The 20,175-nt window shown below is 40.7% G+C and overlaps 1 protein-coding gene across 1 annotated transcript in view; it reads right to left on the reverse strand.

The window, feature by feature from the left end:
* The window catches only part of LOC124795921 (probable cytochrome P450 305a1), a 59,045-nt gene that overhangs the window by 24,409 nt on the left and 14,461 nt on the right, over positions 1-20,175 (reverse strand). Inside the window, exon 2 of the mRNA XM_047260002.1 lies at positions 1,336-1,456. Within this exon, the coding sequence (XP_047115958.1) occupies positions 1,336-1,456 (121 nt within the window). The remainder of the gene's footprint in view (positions 1-1,335; positions 1,457-20,175) is intronic.

A 20,175-nucleotide genomic window follows, 5' to 3' on the forward strand; every position in this document is an offset into this window, starting at 1 on the left:
TTTTGACAATAATTACAATGTGATGCAGATCGAAAATTCGATGACAATCCTCCACATAACAAAAAAGGACCCAATAATGAATTATATGGAATAAATAGAAATCTACATAAACACGCGTAAATATCGAGTCAAAATTTTTGACGAACAAACTGACTAATTAAAAAGTGATACAACTTTACTGAAATCACAAAACACAATAACGCATAAAACAGGGAAAGACAAAAGCAACGAACATTAGCAAAGATTTATTACTACCGTACATAGCTCCATAGATGAACAAGCTCATTATGCAACCACATAAAATCGTTGACTTAGTTGTAGAATAAAGCTGTCAAACTTACAAAGAATATTAAGCACATCTTAATGAATATTACGTAGCAACAAATTTCACATCGGAGATGTTACAATATTACATCTTTATAAATTCGTGTGTGCTACACCTACGATCCAGCAGTATATATATATATATATATATATATATATATATATATATATATATATATATATAAGCTACAAAAAACCAAGATACATGCACCAGCAACTCCATATGTTTCTGAGCTTCATAATGGCCATGGAATAAGCTAACAGTTGTAAGAAATAACTTCACAATAAAAATTCTGTGAATATAGCAGCGTTTTGACTTACTAAACATATAAGATTCCGTAGAGCTACCAAATGGCGGTGAGGTTGGTTGCTACGTTACATCCACTGTTGCAAATGGTCACAGACATTTGCCATACGATTACGTTCGATGATTCATCGAGCCAGTCGAGGACGCCTGACAAACGTGAGTTTGTTCAAATGGTTCAAATGGCTCTGAGGACTATGGGATTTAACATCTGAGGTCTTCAGTCCCCTAGAACTTAGAACTACTGAAACCTAACTAACCTAAGGACATCACACACATCCATCCCCAAGGCAGGATTCGAACCTGCGACGGTAGCGGTCACGCGGTTCCGAACTGAAGCGCCTAGAGCCGCTCGGCCACCGCGGCCGCCGTGAGTTTGTCATGTAAACCTTTTGATGAAAACAGAGTTGTAAGTATAACATTTTTACCGTCCTATAAAAACTTATGTATGTTTCTTTTATGCATCATTCGCCCTTAATAAAGGAATGTTTTTATCTAATTGCGATAATCCCCATTTTAGAAAATTGCGATAATTGTAATTGTCAGTATCCGCATAGAGGAGGGAACTTTGGAGATGGTTAAAGACTCTGAAGAGACTTATCGTAGATGCAGGCGCAAAATCCGACAGGGATGTGTAACATTCAACACACCCGATCAATCATAATTAAAGTAGAAGCGTGTTATAAAGTTTATTGCGCATTACTTACCCGTAAATGTTGTGTTATCATTTTGGGCTTCTTCAGCTTTCGCAATTTCACACAAATATGCATCTATGAGATCCCTCTTCTTCCCTGGAACATATGTGGCCTTGTGGTCTTCGATAAGTTTCTGGAAAAGAGTAAAGGATTTTTGTTAAATATAATTGTGTAGGTTTTTACGACTTGAGTCACTTAACATAAACCGAGCGAGGTGGAGCAGTGGTTAGCACACTGGACTCGCATTCGGGAGGACGACGGTTCAATCCCGTCTCCAGCCATCCTGATTTAGGTTTTACGTGATTTCCCTAAATCGCTTTAGGCAAATGCCGGGATGGTTCCTTTGAAAGGGCACGGCCGATTTCCTTCCCAATCTTTCCCTAACCCGAGCATGAGCTCCGTCTCTAATGACCTCGTTGTCGACGGGACGTTAAACACTAACCACCACCACCACCACTTAACATAAAAGTTTTCTGAGTGTCGTACCGCTTCATAATGTGAACAAACTATGCTGGAGAAACCAAAAGAATGCCACTGCAACCGTGTTCGAAACCTTGGTTTCTCCAGGACAACCGTTTTCTTTTCCTTTGTTTACATTATGACGTGGTACGATACTCAGAAAACTTTTGTGTCAACAGTGAATAAATAGGTGTCTCTGGGTGGATGGTATTGATACCAATACGAGAAAGATGAAAATATCTTTCAGAAGTGTAATGGAAGAATTTTTTCCTTTTACTTATAATTATACGGCCTTGCCAGGAACATCTGTGAGTTTTGTAACCCAATGTACAGTGAGCAATCACCTTCAAAATCTTTTGTTCACCAACAAACTATTTCGTTTTGATGACGACGCTATGTTATTATACCCGAAAGTCTCTCGTATTTAATACGAAGCAATGGTGGGAATTTGATTTTAACGTGTGATGAAGAGTGAGGGCATTGGTTGTGACACTGGATCCGAATTCAGAGAGGTGGGCTTACATGCCTCGAGCGGTCAGTTTTGTTTGGACTTTCCATCAGATTTTCTAAATTATTTCAGGCAGTTGGCAGGATGATTAAGGGACAAGTCCACAATCAATGTATTACATCATCCTTCTCCAGTAAGTCTAGTGGCCAGTCTCACTTATCCCCTTGTGCAGGGAACATGAAACCTAACATTCCTTCCCTTTCACCAGCATCTGCTTGTATACTCTGCAAAACACTGTCAGGGGCATGAAAGACAGTTTCTTTTATCGCTATACACTCAGACAGAGAGCATGGAAAGAATTATTATTACTATGGTCCCTTTTTCTTTATTATTATTTCATTCTCCTTTAGGGGCAGTCTGGCAATGGCTGTTTCAACTTTCTAGGCATAGGATTGCAATTTAATTAGAAGAGATTACAACATTAAAGAATTAAATAAAGCGGGTAGGAGAAGTGATTCAGCTTAAAACAGGGGAGAAAGGACCCATCTCGGCAAAATTACGGAAACTGTTCTTAGTATTTCACTAAAAAATAGATGTCTGTAATAAAAAGTCGTTCCCTAAAAATTTATATTTACCAGACAGTTAATGGGCCAGAATTCACATAAGCATGGCAAACACTCATTTTAAGTTAATGAAAGGAAATAAAGAAATATAGATTGTAGAGAAGATTTTAGGAAGTAGACCGACAGGACAGAAATAGTCCCATACTCAGGGAATAAGTGTAGGGGGAGGAGATTCAGGAATCTTGCATTTCTGTTCGTGGCAATATCCTAGTGGATGTGGTCTGGCATAAAGATGGTAGTAACATTTAAATTAATAAGTAATATAGAAGTATATAACCGTGAAGAAAAAAATAGACGAAATTAGTAAAAAACAAGTAGTCTTATATCGGCATAGCCACAGAATGAGTCGTAGAAGATAGACAAGAAAGTAGAGCAGTCTGAGAAATTAAAATGCAAATCCAAACGGCTTAGCAAAGTGGAAATTGGCTTAAATATGCACGAAGCTGAACACAGAACAAAATATAGAAAAATAGTAATAGATGGGACAGTATCCAAGCCAAATCTGTTCCAAAAATTCTGGGTAGAAAATGGACAACGCAAGAGAGGAAAGAAGGAAGTGAACAGAAGGTGTATTGCAGAAGCCTCAAGCTAACTTAGTGGCTTGAATGTCGTGCTTTGCAACCTGTAACAATAGCAGAAGAAGTAAACAACAGATGGTTGTTTACTGTAAGTACTGTGCCGTTTCTTGCGTTTGTTTAACTTACATTCATTTATTTTGCAATCTGCATGCGGTGATGGTGAGGTTCTGTGTTGTTTCGGAGATGGCTATACTACTGACAATGCTAGTGGAGACGGCAGTGTTGTTTGTTATGTATTAAAACCAATGTGATACAAACAACGTCATATATTCGACAGAGCGCAGATTTTTGACTAGAACTATGATGTACAGTATGTGTTTTGCGGCACAGCTATGCACTTTTGGAGGAAGACCTGCTCACGATCTTTTACAACTTCACACAATTCGTAGTCTGCTGCCAGAAAATAACAGAAGTAACGTTAAGACCTGGTTTAAGAAGGGTTGAGTTGTTAAGGAGTGAACTTAAAACTACGCGCAGTATTATCAGTAAAAACACAAAATAGTATTGTTTTTGAGCTATTCTATCTAATAGTACTAAATAGCAGATGTGTTGTGTGTGTGTATGTACGTGTTTATGTAAGTGTGACAACCCTTTGTGGCTAAGATATTTAGGTGGTGTTCCTTTGTTGTTGTGTGAACGCCGGACCTGAAATTTCCTGAGAACAATTCGAATTGGGAACACACTTACCATCATTACAAGATAGTAGTGAAGCAAATCTGATGAAGTGCACTTTGTTTGTATGGGTTGCATACATTCAAGAGCAAGAATATATTCAAGGGCAAGAATACATTCAAGGGTAAACTATCCCCTTCCCCTTAACCTATTGTTATGCTAATTCATTTATAACAGCCAACCCATCCCCTTCCTCATCCCATCTCTCTGGGAAAAGAGAAGCCTGTACTGGGGCACTTTTTTGTCACCCCTTTTCAGTTCAGTTCTGGGCCACTTTTCCCCATCATGAGAGAAACTCCCAACCCTCCCCTCCACTCCTCCACTTCTCCCTCCCTACCCCCACTTCCCATCCCCTTCTTCCACTTGAGAGTTAGCAGGAGGAAAGACTCAGTCTGTGCTGTGCTGCTAGAAAGAAGGGTCACATGACAATAAATTCAGATCAGAGTAAATTATATTATAGAGGACATATTGTTGATATATGAAATTCAGTTTGCATAATTTTTATTTAGTCAGTTTGCAGGAGGTAGTTCACCAACCTTCCCTATCCCCATTCCCCCAGCAAGGATGCTTCCCAGCCAACCCCCTTGTAACCTCCCCCCAGTTTCACACCGAACTAAATTATTCGCATACGCTGTAGGTGAAGTTATATTTTAATTATTTTAGCATAATGTATATCTTTACTCCTTGTCATGAGACTCATTGTTGTCCACTTCCGTTATTGTGAAAACTATTAAATGATAACATCTCCTTTCTTAAATGCTTGAATTTATTAATTAAAACACTCAATTTATTAACATTTATGAACATCAAACACTGTGTGCCATTCATCCACTCATCTCTGGGCTTGCTACCAAGCAACCTCTCTCTCTAGCCTCTCACACCTGACTTCCACCCACGAACTCCAACACTAAACTACTGCTACCCACTCGCACATTGTTGACTGCACTCCAGTCTTTGCTTAAACCATGTGTGATATCTGCATAGTGCATAATCGATACTACACAAGGGTACTGTATCCTTACATATCCCCACCAAAATAATACTTTAATATGAAAAAATGTAATAATGATATTAGATTTGAAAATTAACATAGAAAAATATATAGAAAGACCAAAAAGGAAAAAAAATTGTAAAATTATATTATTTAATAAAACTGTTTGCTTATTAATGGAGAACCTCAAGTCATTAAGAATAATTCTCATTTGTGTAAGGAAAATGGTGTTTAAGAAATTCAAGTATCACTTAATCACAGTACTTTAATCAAATTATATCATTAAATCACTCACTAATTAGCAACAAGATAAGTCAGGTTAATCGCAAATGCTTGTCCACACTGCATAATGTCATTGAATTAACATAGCAACATGAAACATAATGCTGTAATGTCCCAAATAAATAGCATGGCTAACTGTGATACACGAATAACAAGTCTCTATTAGCTTGATGATGAATATTTTTTTGGAAATGAATTAAATGCTAATGATCAGATAGTCACTGTATTGAATTAATAGAAACATAGACCTAACTGAATGAATGTGATCAAAAAAATAAACAAAATAATAAACAGACAACTCTAACTACTACACAATATTCACAGGAAAATATTCTATTACTACCCCACATAAATTAACACTCCATTTACTCTGTAGCGGAGTGTGTGCTGATATGAAACTTCCTGGCAGATTAAAACTGTGTGCCCGACTCGGGTTCGAGTCTCGGTCGGGCACACAGTTTTAATCTGCCAGGAAGTTTCAGAGCATCTCTTGTCTTGCATCACTTCTTATAGATGATACGGTTTAATGTTTTCTAAATGTTGTAGCTATGATACTGACCGGACTGCACCATTTCAGTTTCAACCGAATTAGGGTGAACAAGTTTTCTAATTTTGAATGGTCCTCTGTAGCAGTAATTAAACTTTTGTATCTCTCCATTTGCACTTGATGATTTTGCATGAGTTCGAATAAGTAGTAAATCACCGACTTTGTACGTAATGGGCTTCACTATCTTGTCATGTGCCAGCTTCTGTTCTACTGCTCGTTTCTTCATCGTCTCCAACGCGATTTTAAAGCGCTACTCTTGCGTAATTTCCTACTATTGCGGAAAGGAAATGTGTTCATGAAAGATACTATCAGGTTTCTTTCCAAAGAGAACTGTACATGGCGGCAATCCCGTTGAATCATGCGACAAACTATTAATTACTGTTTCAAAATCGTTCAATCGTTCTATCCATCTTTTATGTTTCTTCCCACCATGTGCACGAAATAAACGTCCGAGTTCACGCATTTGACGTTCAGTCGGGTTGGACGCGGGTCTTCATCATTAATAAAATCTTTCCATAAGTGTGACCAAAATTGTCGACCATTGTCCGATAAACTGCACTCTGGCTTGACAGTATTTAATAAGTATTCTTCCCTGAGTTTCTTGATTATGATCTTACTGTTGGTTTTCCTGAGTGGGTAAAGGCGTACAAATTTCGAAAAGACATCCATCACAACCAAATTTTGAGTAAAATTCCCTTTTGGTCTGGGTAGCGGTCCATAGAGATCGAGAGCTGAAATTTCACCAGGATTTTGAGGTATAATGCAATGCATGAAACCTTTGTGCTGAATCGTAGACACTTGAGTTTTTTGACAGAGATAGTAAGTTTTTAGAATTGGTCGTACTTTTCGTGCCATGTTATCGAAGATGACGTTCTCTTGCAATTTTAGTATACATTTACGTGGCCCAAAATGAGCATAGCTCACGTGAACGTATCTTATTAATTCATCCACTACATGTTTGGGTATACATAGCCTCCAATGATCAGACTTCAAGTTGCTTCGCCGGTAAAGGATACCATCTTGTTTTAAATAATATTGACGTATCTTGCCACTACTCTCGGCATTAGGATCATCATATTTTTCTTTAACCATCCTCAATATTTCGTCTGCGTCCTGTTTCTGTTTGATGTTCCGCAGAATCTTGGATATATGACGCTCGCCTTCGACACCTCGCATAAAATGAATCCTTATGTCTTTCTGGCGTGGATGCGCAACATTAACTGAATCTTGTCCTTCTGATAGCCTTGACAGCACACCCGGTACGACGTTCTGCTTTCCTGGTATGTTCTGAATCTCAAAACTGTATTGCTGAAGCATTAACGACCGCCGGTTTAACCAGTTGTGCATCAATTTGCAATTCATCAAGATGAGAGTTGGCAATACTCTCTTAGGATTTAAAGGTTGGCTACAGCGCGCATACACAAGCTCTGGAATCTAAGATATTGTTGTCGCGCCTCGCAGCGCACGGATTAATTAGTAGCAATTTGGAGGCCAGTGTAGGAGCCCGCCTGCTGTGGTGCGCACATGTGTTGGGCGAAGGGGTCGTCGCCGAGCTGCCGTGCTGCCGTACTGCCGTGTCCGCCAGAAGCGACACAGGATTTGGTATTTAGTTGATATTTTTTATAATTTGCAGCGCGCTTATTAATTTGAAGAAAAGGGTTTGTGTATGTGCATAGCAGCAGACGGTAATTTTGATAATGATAGGAGTTGAATTCTTAAGGGGAAACCATTGTTAGATTAAGTATTGGTTTTTGTCATTGATTTATTTTGTAATTGTCAGGAAATTGTTTCACTATGTATTCAATTGAGAAGTATTTCAGTCTGTCTCAAGGGTTTGATTAATTTGTAACATTGCTTTAATCTCACTGGAGGCAGATTTACATACGAAGCGATTGTTCACATAGCTTCTAGCGTTTTGTTCATTGAATGAGAAAGAATCGCTTTCAGAATATAGTTTTTTGTTTGGGTTATCATTTATCGAGTTTAGATTTGACCAAACCCTTTCTCTTAAATTATATGTAGTTGTAGTAAGCAGCAGCAGCCGCAGCAACAGCAGGAGCCGCCATACAGAACATGCATTGCACTCAGCATGAATAATAGGCTTTTTTATGTTTTTGTTAGATAAGGAATGCAGCAGATCAAGCAGTGGCAGCAGAAAGACAAAGTAAGTTATTTGTTGCGCACAGGACCAATAAAAAAGAGTAAAGTTTTGGCGATCTCTGTAATAGTAAAGTTAACAAGAGTACAAGCACGAGATTTTCAGTAGAAAACACGAGATAAGAAGATAGAGCTCGCGATTTTCACCTGTCGACATACCTGCCAAGATACGTTGTTTTTGGATGAGTCGTAGTTAGATATGCTTCGTCTTTCTACTGCCAACTGCAAGCTTACGCAACAGTAATCATTAGTGGAGGCACAGCATTTTGATCGCTTGCGCACTGCTTCGTATTAACAAAAATTGAACAGTGGAATTTTTAAGATAGCGGTGTATTTTAGTGACATGTTTTCGTTCGTATTGCAACAATGAAGACGCGAGCACAAAATAAAATGGAAAATAATGCAGATGCTACTGCAAACGCTAACGTAGATACGGTTGCAAACATGAATGTAGGAGCGGTTTCAAACGCAGTTTCCGAATATTCAGATATTGAGATCCGGGAATTTTCGAACAATACTGCGGAGAATTGGAATGTAGGCGATCATTTGCCAACAATGCGTGATGAACAACTGTGTGTTACACGCAACTTAGGATATGACAATACAGTGACGCAAACAGAACGCATTATGAGAAATTCCAGCGTTGCTTCCGCCTCAAAAGTGCACAGTAATTTTGTTTTCCCCACTTTCGGTGGAAATTCAGGTCTGGTTGCCACTCCGATAGAGCGGAGTAATTTTGCCTTTCCTTCTGTTAGTGGAAATGCAGGCACTGCTTCTGCTGTAACAGAGAAGAGTAACCTTGTACTCCCCGGCCCCAGTAATGATGTTTTACAATTATTACTGAGTAAACTCACTGAATTTAATGACAGACAGGAGAGTAAACTCACTGAATTTAATGATAGACAGGAGAGTAAACTCACTGAATTTAATGACAGACAGGAGAGTAAACTCACTGAATTTATAACAGACAGGAGAGTAAACTCACTGAATTTAAGAGTAAACTCACTGAATTTAATGACAATAATGCAAAGAATTTCAAATCGCTTCAGAACGAAATTAACGAGAATCTCACATTGTTTCAGGGTGAGGTGAATGACAATATAAATAGTAAATTTGAAGAAATGACCAGTCAGTTGCAAAGTCAGCTACGTGAAGAATTCAAATCAGATATTAATTATCTTGTATCCCGACTTGATCACGTACAAAATGTTGATATTGTTGAAGTGAAACGACAGACGTCACAACAAGAACTGCAAGTAGAGGAATTAGCGAAAAATGTTGAGTCATTGCAATTACAGACCACCAATGAAGTTTCAAAGATAGAAACCCAATTAACGACAGTAGCTAAACAGGTAGATGAATTATCCATGAAAGTGACGGAACTGAGTAGCGGGTTAGATACGACGTCAGATGACACTCAGCCGGTACCGATCGCGGATACCGAAGAATTTCGTCTCTGCAAAGTTTTAAACAAGAGCAGATGACAATTAATCAGCAAAACAAACGTGATGTAAAAAAAAATCAGAAACAGCTTGCCAGCATCGAAGAAAAGATCGATCGCAGCAATGACACGGGTAGATCCGATAATTACCAAATTGGTAACGACAATGAGCGCGTTAATTATGGAAATGCCGACCACTTTTCTCGTGGATATGACCAAGTTTGCGGGACGTAATGAAGGAAACGTGAGTCATGCTGTAAAAGAAAACTCATCCGCTAAGAAAAATGACGAGTTTGACTATAAGCATTTTCTCACAGTTAGGAAATAAAAATTTTTTCGGAATGCTAGTCACGAAATCCACCCTCGAGAGTGGTTACAACAATTTGGGCATTCTTTACCACCAACATGGCCAATTGGCCACAAACTGGAATTCATTTGCAGTTATCTTGAAGGAGAGCGTGCAACAAGAATGAGCTCAATAGTACGTGAATGTCACACTTATGGTGATTTTTATCACGCATTCTTATCTGCTTACTGGTCAGAGACTACACAAGATCGTGTAAAACATTACATCATTATGATGCAAAGTTATGAGCAGTCGAAATTTTCAACTCCAGTGCAATATTTTGAAAACATGATACGCATGAACAGATATTTAACGAATCCGTACAGTCAGTCGGAATTAATTCGTATCTGTTTGACAAAACTGCCGATCAGATTACGCCACATAATTTTGGCAGGTAGGTGCAAAGATGACTTGGAGGCATTCCAAGCTCTTTTGCAAGAATTAGAATTTGACAACTACGAAAACACACTAAGAGATAATAGTAATCAGTATTGGGAAAATAATAATCCGCGGCGTGACCGTAAACGCGTGTGGAACTCGGACGAACCTCACGCGTACAGGGCGGAAGAAGATAGGCGCGATATGCGGCATCAACCGTATAACACAGATCATAGACGGCAGAGAAATGAATTTATGATCATAGGAACTCTCAGTACAGTAATAGAGATCGCGGACCGCGAGAGCAAAGGCGTTATGGAAATGAAAAGTATTTTAGAAGGAATGGTCGCGGTAGGGCCAACCGAAATAGGCGCGGACACGCAAATTACAATTCGGAACGCGGTGCTCATGCAGAATACAGAGCATCGAGCCCACGTGAAAATTATGGTCATAACAATTATGAGAACCAAAACAGTTATGATGAAGGGACAAATCAAAATTGGCATGATCGCAGAAATTCCAATTTAGAGCGTGGGGTCAATGTAGAAATCAGACCACCCAACCCAAGCAATAATTCGCGGCAATACGAGCCGGCACAACAATGACTAGCAACAAGGACTACAAACGAACCGTTTGTAGCGGCGGAAAGCCGACATACAAATTATGTCAACTTTGTTGGACTGGAGGACATTAGAGACACATTATTACAAGAAAATGATAACAGCGAAACTATGTATGCTCGCCCAATTATAAAAATCTCGGTAGGAAATATTCTACTTTCAGCTGTACTTGATTCTGGTAGCCCTGTGATTGTAATTAGCGAAACAATGTTTAAGAAGTGTGAACAGGCATCTGTTTGTCCAACTTTGCCATTATTAATGACCAAATTAAAGGGAGTCATTCAAGGAAAGAGTGTAGACGTATGCAATCAGACTTCTTTAGTTTTCAGGTGTCAAGGACACGAGTTTTCTGCAAATTTCTTAGTAGTCCCTCTTTTATCAACAGAAATGATTTTGGGTGTGGAATTCCTACGTGAATATAAAGCTATGTTAAACTTTTGTAATGCTGAAGTCATGTTACGAGTAAATCAAATGCTAGTTGGGCTTAAATTTTAAGGATGGTTAACAAAGGAGGATGAGGAAGTGTCTTATCTGCATTTTCTCTTTCCGCTTGAGGCACAACAATCACTGAATTTGTCTAATAGTTGCACAGATAACATCACTACGTTTTACTGTGAAACAGAACAACCGATTAGTGCAGTAAAATTAATTAAAAGGAAAGTTTACTGATGAGTACATATAATTATTCATAATTGCAAATCACAGTCTTCATTTGAAAGGTGACTATTGGTCCCAGTTTCATACATACTGACGAAATGTCTGATCTGTGCGTCATGCCGGTGGTGCCATATAGAGTCTGCCATGCCAGTTTTACCGTGGGGAGACTACACGCAAGACTTCTTGAAGGAAGATGGGACATGTTAGGTATTGTTACTTCATTTTAAATTCCCTTACTCCTCATCCCATGTGCGACTGCAGCTGCGTGATTATGTGGGTAGATGAGATTTAAGGCATCGTCGTAGAAGAGGAAGGAAAGGCCCAGCATGGGCGGTAATGTCTATTTGGCTCTTTCAGATGTTAAGGAAAACTTCCCCCGCACTGAAAGAGGATGTTACATCAAGGGTGAAAAAAAGTGCCTTGCGCGATGAGGTCGTCAAACTTCAACCAAAATCTCTCCCCACCACATGAAACAATGTTATTTTGGAAGTGAGTAGGAGGTCCTTGTGTGAGGCAGGTGGCCAGATTTGTGCATGAGAAGGAAGTGCAGGACGGAAGGGGGACAGAAAAATGCGTGGTCCACGATTGGAATGTCATAAATTCAATGGTCGGCTTACCCCCTGTACCTGCAACCAAGAACTATTTTGGAGGAGACAGAGACAGGCAAGGGCGAGAGAGAGGCAGAGGGACGCAGAGTTGTAAGCATTATAATGATTGGACATTTTTAAAAGAAACGAGCTTTTGCCCTCTCCCTGTGGATTTGAGAGTAGTACTCGCGAGGGAGTGAGGCCGGTAGACGATAAAGTATATTTTCGGATGAGGAGGGGAACATTACGACAGGGGTGGGGGGAGGGGCGAGAGGGGGCACGATTCGTCACTTTAAAATTTAACGCATTTTCTCTTTCCCGCTTCTACGGATCACGGTATGACTTCACTTGTCTGAGTGCTTCTCGAGGCGGAGTGAGTGGAGTGGCGCGCGAGTGCTGGGCAGACGACATTGGGTCACTGCGGTTGGTGGGCCGTCGATCGCGATTGCACGAACCCTTCTGCTGTTCTAACGAGGTTGGAATTTAGGCCACGTTAGGTTGCGCTTTTGGCGCTTCCGCTTTTTGTCACTTGAATCAGTCATGTCAGTGAAACGTTAGGAGTAATACTTATCGACTTATAACGACTCTGGAGTCAACGAAAGATATCACTGGGCGTCAGATCCCTGCCGCTCCGTATTGTTTCCCCACTTAGTCACCAGTGTTTGCAACAAGGGCTCCATAATTAGCAAAGGAGCATGTTTCTCAATTGTGTCTGCCAGATATTCGAGAGGCTAATATTCTTACCTCCTTGTACGTGACAGTTTCTTACATTTCTCGCCAAGTCAGTGTATTTCTCAAGTCTTTCCAGAGTTATTGCTTTGAGGGGAGCATACTTTAACGTGCAATATCATAGTAATCATTTATTTTTGCGATCTTGCCTTGGAGTTATTCATTTGTCTGCGGCTAGTTGATCATTTCTTACGAAATAAAGATGATTTGTGGCATAGGTGAAGCTCCATTCACTGATACTAAAGCAAACTGCCAGACTTCTCCAAGCCACCTTCCGGCGCCTGGGTACTTGAGTTCGTTTCCGTTGCAGCACGTTCGATGATTACTACCTAGCCCGCAATTACATCGCTAATCGTAATTTCTGAAGTGGCAGGTAACGAAGATGGAATGGGAGTGAAGACAGAACTTCAATATTCCATTTAGCCTACCCCACTGGAAGCTATATTGAAAACGTTACGCACTTTCAGTTAACTTTTCTGATCGGATGTTTAGCAAAGATAGAACGATAAGCTTTCAAGTTAAAGGCTATTTTCTGATACTAGATTTGATTACTGTACGATATATATTTTTAGTGGCGACACGGGCATAGTCTTCGCAATGTGCTGCAGTGTGGTGGTCTATAACCTTTTGAATCTCAGGGGCAGCCATCGTAACTGGAACAATGGCCTTGCAGTAGTGATAACACCCGTTCCCGTCAGACCACCGAAATTAAGTGCTGTGGGGCTTGGCTAGAACTTGGGTGGGTGACCGTCCGGTCTGTAGTACGCTGTTGGCAAGCGGGATGCACTCAGTCAGCTCTTGAGAGGCAAGTTGGGGAGCTACTTCATCGAGAAGTAGCGGCTCCGATCACGAAAGCTGACAACGGCCCGGAGAGCGTTGTACTGACCACACGCCTCTCCATATTCGCATTCAGTGACGCCTATAGGCTGAGGATGACACGGTGGTCGGTCAGTACCGTATGGTCTTCCAGGATCTGTTCGGAGTTTGTTTATCGATTGTCTTTTTTTATTTGTAGTTAACTGTTGCTATTTGAGTTTATATATTGTCGTTTTGTCGTTTGGAGATAGTGCGTGGAACTGTTGACGCTATAAAAGGGAGTGTCAAGTGAAGACATGGGAACATTTCCTAGTTATTGTTCTATCTGAGTTCCATTGAGGCGTGACAGCAGCGAAAGCAGCCAGCAATATTTGCGCCATGTATCGAGACTATGGCCTTGGACAGAGCACGGCAACAAATTCGTTTTCTCGTTTTAAGGATGATCGTTTCGACAGTAGTGACTCTTCACGTTCGGGAAGACCATCGTGGTTTAATGAAGATCGTTTAAATTCATTAAGGTCCGCGTTAGTGTACTCGAAAACTGGCAAATGTGATGAACTGTGATCATTTCACCATCGTGCGACATTTGCACGCAAGGCGGAAGGTACAAAAATTGAATGTAAGGGTACCGCTTACGCTAAACCAAAATCACAAAAATTAACAGCTGGCCATTAGTGAATCTCTGCTTCCTCGTCATTAATTGGTTCGTAAAAAAGCAACAACCATTCCTATACTGTATCGTTATTGGGGATGATAAATGGTGTCATTATCTTACATAAGGAAAAGAAAGGAATGGCTGAGTCAAAAGCAACAACTCCCCGTGCAAAGAACTGCGCGCATCCACAAAAGATAATGTGATGCATTTGGTGGTACAGAGACGGAGTGGTGTACTACGAATTACTTCCTTGAGGTGTAACCGTCACTGCTGGCATCGATTATCAACAAGTGGGACGTGCTGTAGACGGATACCAAGAACAACGACCAAACACTGCGTGAAGTTATACTGCTCTTCGATAACGCTCGCCCGCATTCTGCTAGACTGACAAAAAACACTATACAGGCGTTGGGTTAGGAAATCATCCAGCACCCACCTCACTCACCTGATCTTGCCCCCTCGGATTTTCATCTTTTCGGCTCTTTGTCGATGAACCTCCAAGAAACTTCCATTCAGGATGAAAATGCGCGCCGAACATGACTCGGTAAGTTCTTTTCCTCAAAAACACAGAGTTTCTACAGTTACGGAATCGAAAAGTTATACCACGTTTCCAGAATGAAATTTCCACTCTGCTGCGGAGTGTGCGCTGATATGAAACTTGCTGGTGCGTTAAAACTATGTGCCGGACCGAGACTCGATCTCTGGACCTTTGCCTTGCGCGGGCAACTGCTCTACCATCTGAGCTACCCAACCACGACTGACAACCCGTCCTCAGAGATTTAATTCGGCCAGTACCTCGTCTACTACCTTCCAAACTTCACAGAATCTCACTTGCAGACCTTACAGAACTAGCACTCCTGGAAGAAAGGATACTGCAGAGTCATGGCTTAGCCACAGCCTGGGGGATGTATCCAGAATGAAATTTTCACTCTGCAGCGGAGGTGCTCTGATATGAAACTTCCGGGCAGATTAAAACTGTATGCCGGACCGAAACTCGAATTCGGGACCTAGGGATAGGCCCCGAGTTCGAGTTTCGGTCCGGCACACAGTTTTAATCTGCCAGGAAGTTTCTTATCTGAGCACTGGCAGACTGTTGCAAATAGTGAAGTAGAGTATACTGTGGATGACTAAAGTCTCTATTACATATATCTGTTTGTAAAAACCATTTTTGACCTATTTTGTATTTGTATCGATATTTCTATGTCAATTTGTATTATTGCTTATGTATAATGTTGTATCTGTCATGGAAACTCTTAGACTACGTATACATGTTTCAGTTATGTGTAACTTTTGAACAATGTTGTTTAAATTATGCTTGTGGATTTAAATAACTAATGGAATGATTGTTACGTAATGTACTGTAAATGGCTTGGTCCATAGTTAGGAAACATAGCGTTGAATGTAAAAGATGAGGGGAAGCCCCGCACTCACGGAGGTAGCCTTGTAGAGTGGAGAAGGTGTGGTTGGCGCGCAAGTGGCAAATCGTCCGTTGTGACGGGTAAGGAGTCTGGGCTGAGCAGTGCTGTGGTTAACAGCTCGTTAGCAATAGCGGATGATTGTAGCTCATATTTTTGGAGTCTTGAGGCCAGAAGATCTTAAGGGCAGTATTTATGGGCCTCGGATGGTGCATTTCTTGACACCATTATCATGGCGTGGTTTTTGGCCCTATGAAAATGTAATTTCAACGCCAAGAAGATATGTAACAGGGCATGGCCAACAGTATTGCTATGATTGCATCGCCACCATGTTAACAGCCACTGTAAATTGCGCGGCCAGTGCCACCAGCCTTCCACTAAATTGTTTATATTTGGCACTGTGTAAATAGACCAGGTATTTGTGAAATTTGGTTGATTTTAATAATAATCGTGATGTTGCTAAAAACTCTTTCTTACACCCGTGTTTATCCCAAATCACAAATCCTGGTTTATTATGAGTGAGTGGTTGAGCTTGAATTTAATGTTGTGTTCTCATTTGTACAGCCAATTATACTTTTGAGCAGGTGAAAAGACTGCTTATCAAAGCACATTTGTTAATTAAAATTTTATAGTTTTTTGTGCTTTACTTAATTAATAATTAACGATTAGAATACTTGTCATTCCTCATACAAACTAGTGTAGTTTTCTTAATGAGCATGGTTCTTCGAAGTTTAAGGGTCCTCATGTACTAGGCTAGTTAGTTATGGAAGAAATGCAAAGGCTCCTTCAGAACCAGTGTAGTTAGATCTGCATTCTGTTTAGTTGCTTCAAGCCGAGTTTAAGAAAGAACTATTTATTGTGTTATCTATTCTAATGCACGATGGTTAATGCACAAGCATAGAGACCCTGTACTAAACAATGAAACTGTAGATTATGATCATTAGCAGAACCCCTGATTTAAATTCAGAATCATTTCAAGCTCTTCTGTGTTCAGTATTGCTACTAGTTCCTGTGTGTCGGTATTTGGTTTTATAAATTGTTACACCTAGTTCGTTTAAAGTACTTGTTGTTGAGAGGCAAATGTTACTTTTACTGTCTCATTGGTCATTTGTTCGTTAATTTCACATCTATCTGCAAGTTTAGGTTACTGTGTTGTAATATGAACAGATATGAGGAAAGAGTTTAGTGTGTGTGTGTCAAGGAAGGATAGATTAACCTTAGCAGTGCCTTCTGCTTTATCATTTTGCTTGACACAAGAAAGGCTAATTAGGATGGCGACCAGTTTTAATATATAATGTTACAACTTAGTTTTGTGCTGGGAGAACGTCTGCTCCTGCCCCACCGTTTACTGTTGGTTATACTCTGCTGGTGTGTTTCGGAAAAGAATCCCAGTTTGACTGTTCTGTTTCCATTAGGTTATCTCACTGTCACAACTTTCAGAAATTCCTCGCAGGGGTATAACGTTAGCATCGATTGCCGATTATGGTGGTCGGTGGTACCGTTACATGTTGTGTTCATTAAACCTATGGAAAAATGCAATGAACTTACGCACCAACGTAATGAATTGTACTGTTTAAATACATTTAGTTTTTTTATAGTTAATCGTGTAATATTGAGAGGGATAAAATAAAATGAAAAAATATGGAAGCAGCGGGAATCAAATCCGAGCCAGTGAATTGTCAGCCAGTGCACATGACCACTTGGCCATGCTCCTGTTGCTCAACTATTCTTTAAGCCTCTCTCATACTCTACGCTCACACAATACGTTACATGCACTTTCAGAGAAAATATTGACCCGTTGCTGTGAGTGACGTAGCACTCATGGAGCCAGAAGGGATGACGTCACATCATAGCATGTGCAGTCGAAGTCTGAGTTAATTGTAGCGCAGCTGACCATCATTTCAGCAGTCATCAATGATTTCTAATTATAACGGGGAGAGCACTACAAAACATGTTTCCGTCCATTTTATTTGTATACCAGCACGCATTCGAAGTGCAGTAGCAAAGTTTTAGTGCGATTTCCAACTCACATTCGAAGAGAAATAACATAATTCTAGTGCGATAGTTACAGTCTAATGTAGCACATTAGCACAAGATAACCGGCCGCCACGGAATGTCTCATATTTAGGTCAGATTGTGCATTGTGATCTTCACTCCTGCTGTAGAGCCATTTCTACGATATTCGATTTGGTTTCTTTCCGACAAATAGCTCAAGTTTTTCATGTCAAATCCTTTTACTACTTACTACTGAAAAGAACGTCTATGTTCGAAATTTGCATCGCTGTATCCACTTGAGCTATATAGCTAAAGTGCATTTTCCGATACTGGTCAAGATTTACTGGCGATGAGTAATTTTTTGGTTCGTATTGTACGCTCCAACACGCATTATCGCTGGATAATTGTTTTTGTGGTACTCTCCTCTTTTTCTTTCTAAGAAATTTTTGTCTTATTTATATGCGACTGACAATAACTGCTGCAAATCAAAATACCTTTCACCGGTGTACTTAATTCTCGCCATGAAAACTGTCTGTGTTGTTCATGTTTCAAAACATCGCCAATGATATGACGTTATAGTCGTTATGTTGCCTATATCGTCTGTCACATGTGTACTACGCCACCAGTCAAAGCTGACTGCTAGTATCGCAGTTTTTCCTTATCCAGACTTTAGCACTGAATACAAAGAGAATACATCGTTGAGCCAAAACATTATGACCACTGAACATCGCGAGGCTGAACGCTTCTTGGTGGCGTTGTGGCTACTTGACACGGTAAGGAAACTGTATAAGCAGAGCAGGGACTAACGGGGGACCATTCTAGCGACGATATGGGTCACAAATGCTGAGATACTCTGACATCAGCGTCCTTGCCAATGGGCAAATTGTTATGTATATCTACATCATACTCCGCAAGCCGCCTAACGGTGTGTGGCGGAGGTTACGTCTGGTATCACTAACCGATCCCCACTTTTCTGTTGTTGGTAAGGCTCTGCATTAGCTCTAATTTTTTGAATTTTCTCGTCGTGGTCACATCGTGAGGTGAGTGTGAGATGATGTAATATGTAGTATGGCTCTTTCCGGAAAGTTGGTTCAAATGGCTCTGAGTACTATGGGACTTGACATCTTAGGTCATCAGTCCCCTAGAACTTAGAACTACTTAAACCCAACTAACCTAAGGACATCACACACATCCATGCCCGAGGCAGGATTCGAACCTGCGACCGTAGCAGCCCCGCGGTTCCGGACTGCAGCGCCTGGAACCGCACGGCCACCGCGGCCGGCCTTTCCGGAAAGTGTTCAGTGCAAATTGCAATAGTAAACCTCATCGTGTTGCACAGCGCATCTCTTGTAACGTGTGCCACTGAAGTTTGTTGAGCATGTCGTGCTGACTAAACGAACCCGTGATTGAATGCTCCATTCTAAGACGGGTCTTCTCTGCGTCTTCTATCAGTCCTTCCAGGTAAGGATCACCTGTTGAGCAATACTGAAGAATCAGTCGAACAAGCGCCTTGCAAGCCACTTCCTTCATGGATGAGTTACATTTCCTTATGACTCTTCCTATGAACCTCAGTCTGGCATCTGCTTCTCCTCTACTATTTCTTTTATGTGTTCATTCTATTTAAAGTCGCTATGGATAGTTACTCCTAGATACTTTCCAGCAATTTGTCATCGAGCGAGGTGGAGCACACATGAATGGCATTCGGGAGAACTATGATTTAAACACGCGTCTGCCCATCTTGATCTAGGTTTTCCGTGATTTCTCTAAATCGCTTGAGGTAAATGCCGGGATGGTTCTTGTGAAAGGGCACTGCCGATTTCCTTCCCCATCCTTCCCTAATCCAGTGGTACCGATGATGTCGCTGTTTGGTCCCCTCCCCCAGTCAACCAACCAGCAATTTGTCATCAATAATGTCTTATTATATGGGGTTTGTTTTTCTATTAATGCGCAGTACGTTACATTTATTTACGTTCAGGGTCAGCTGCCAGATTCTGCACCATTTATGATACTCTGCGGATCAATTTGCAAATCGATACTGTCCTCTGGCATTGCTCTTTCTTGTAGGCCACTGCATCATCTGCAAACAGTCTTAAAGAGGTTTCGTTGCTTTCAACTAGGTCATTTACATATATTGTATACGGTAACGGTCCTATCACGCTAGCCTGAGGTTCTCTTTAAATTACACCTGTCGATTTTGCTTCGTTAAGATCGACGTGTTGAGTTCTGTCTGCAAGGAAGTGTTGAATCCAGTCGCAAATTTGCCATGATACTAAGCTCGTATTTTTTTCACCGGAAGGCAGTGTGGAAAGGTATGAAATGCCATCCTGAAGTCAAGGAACACGGTATGAACCTGAGTGCCGTAATGATCTGGTGCCTGGGAATCGTGGTCAGAGAAAGCGGCCATGTGGGTGTGCTTTCTAGCTTAGAAAAATGTCTTTTGGCCGTAAGGTCAAATG

This window comes from Schistocerca piceifrons, chromosome 4 (genome assembly GCF_021461385.2).
Source record: "Schistocerca piceifrons isolate TAMUIC-IGC-003096 chromosome 4, iqSchPice1.1, whole genome shotgun sequence".
In the NCBI taxonomy this organism is placed as follows: Eukaryota; Metazoa; Arthropoda; class Insecta; order Orthoptera; family Acrididae; genus Schistocerca; species Schistocerca piceifrons.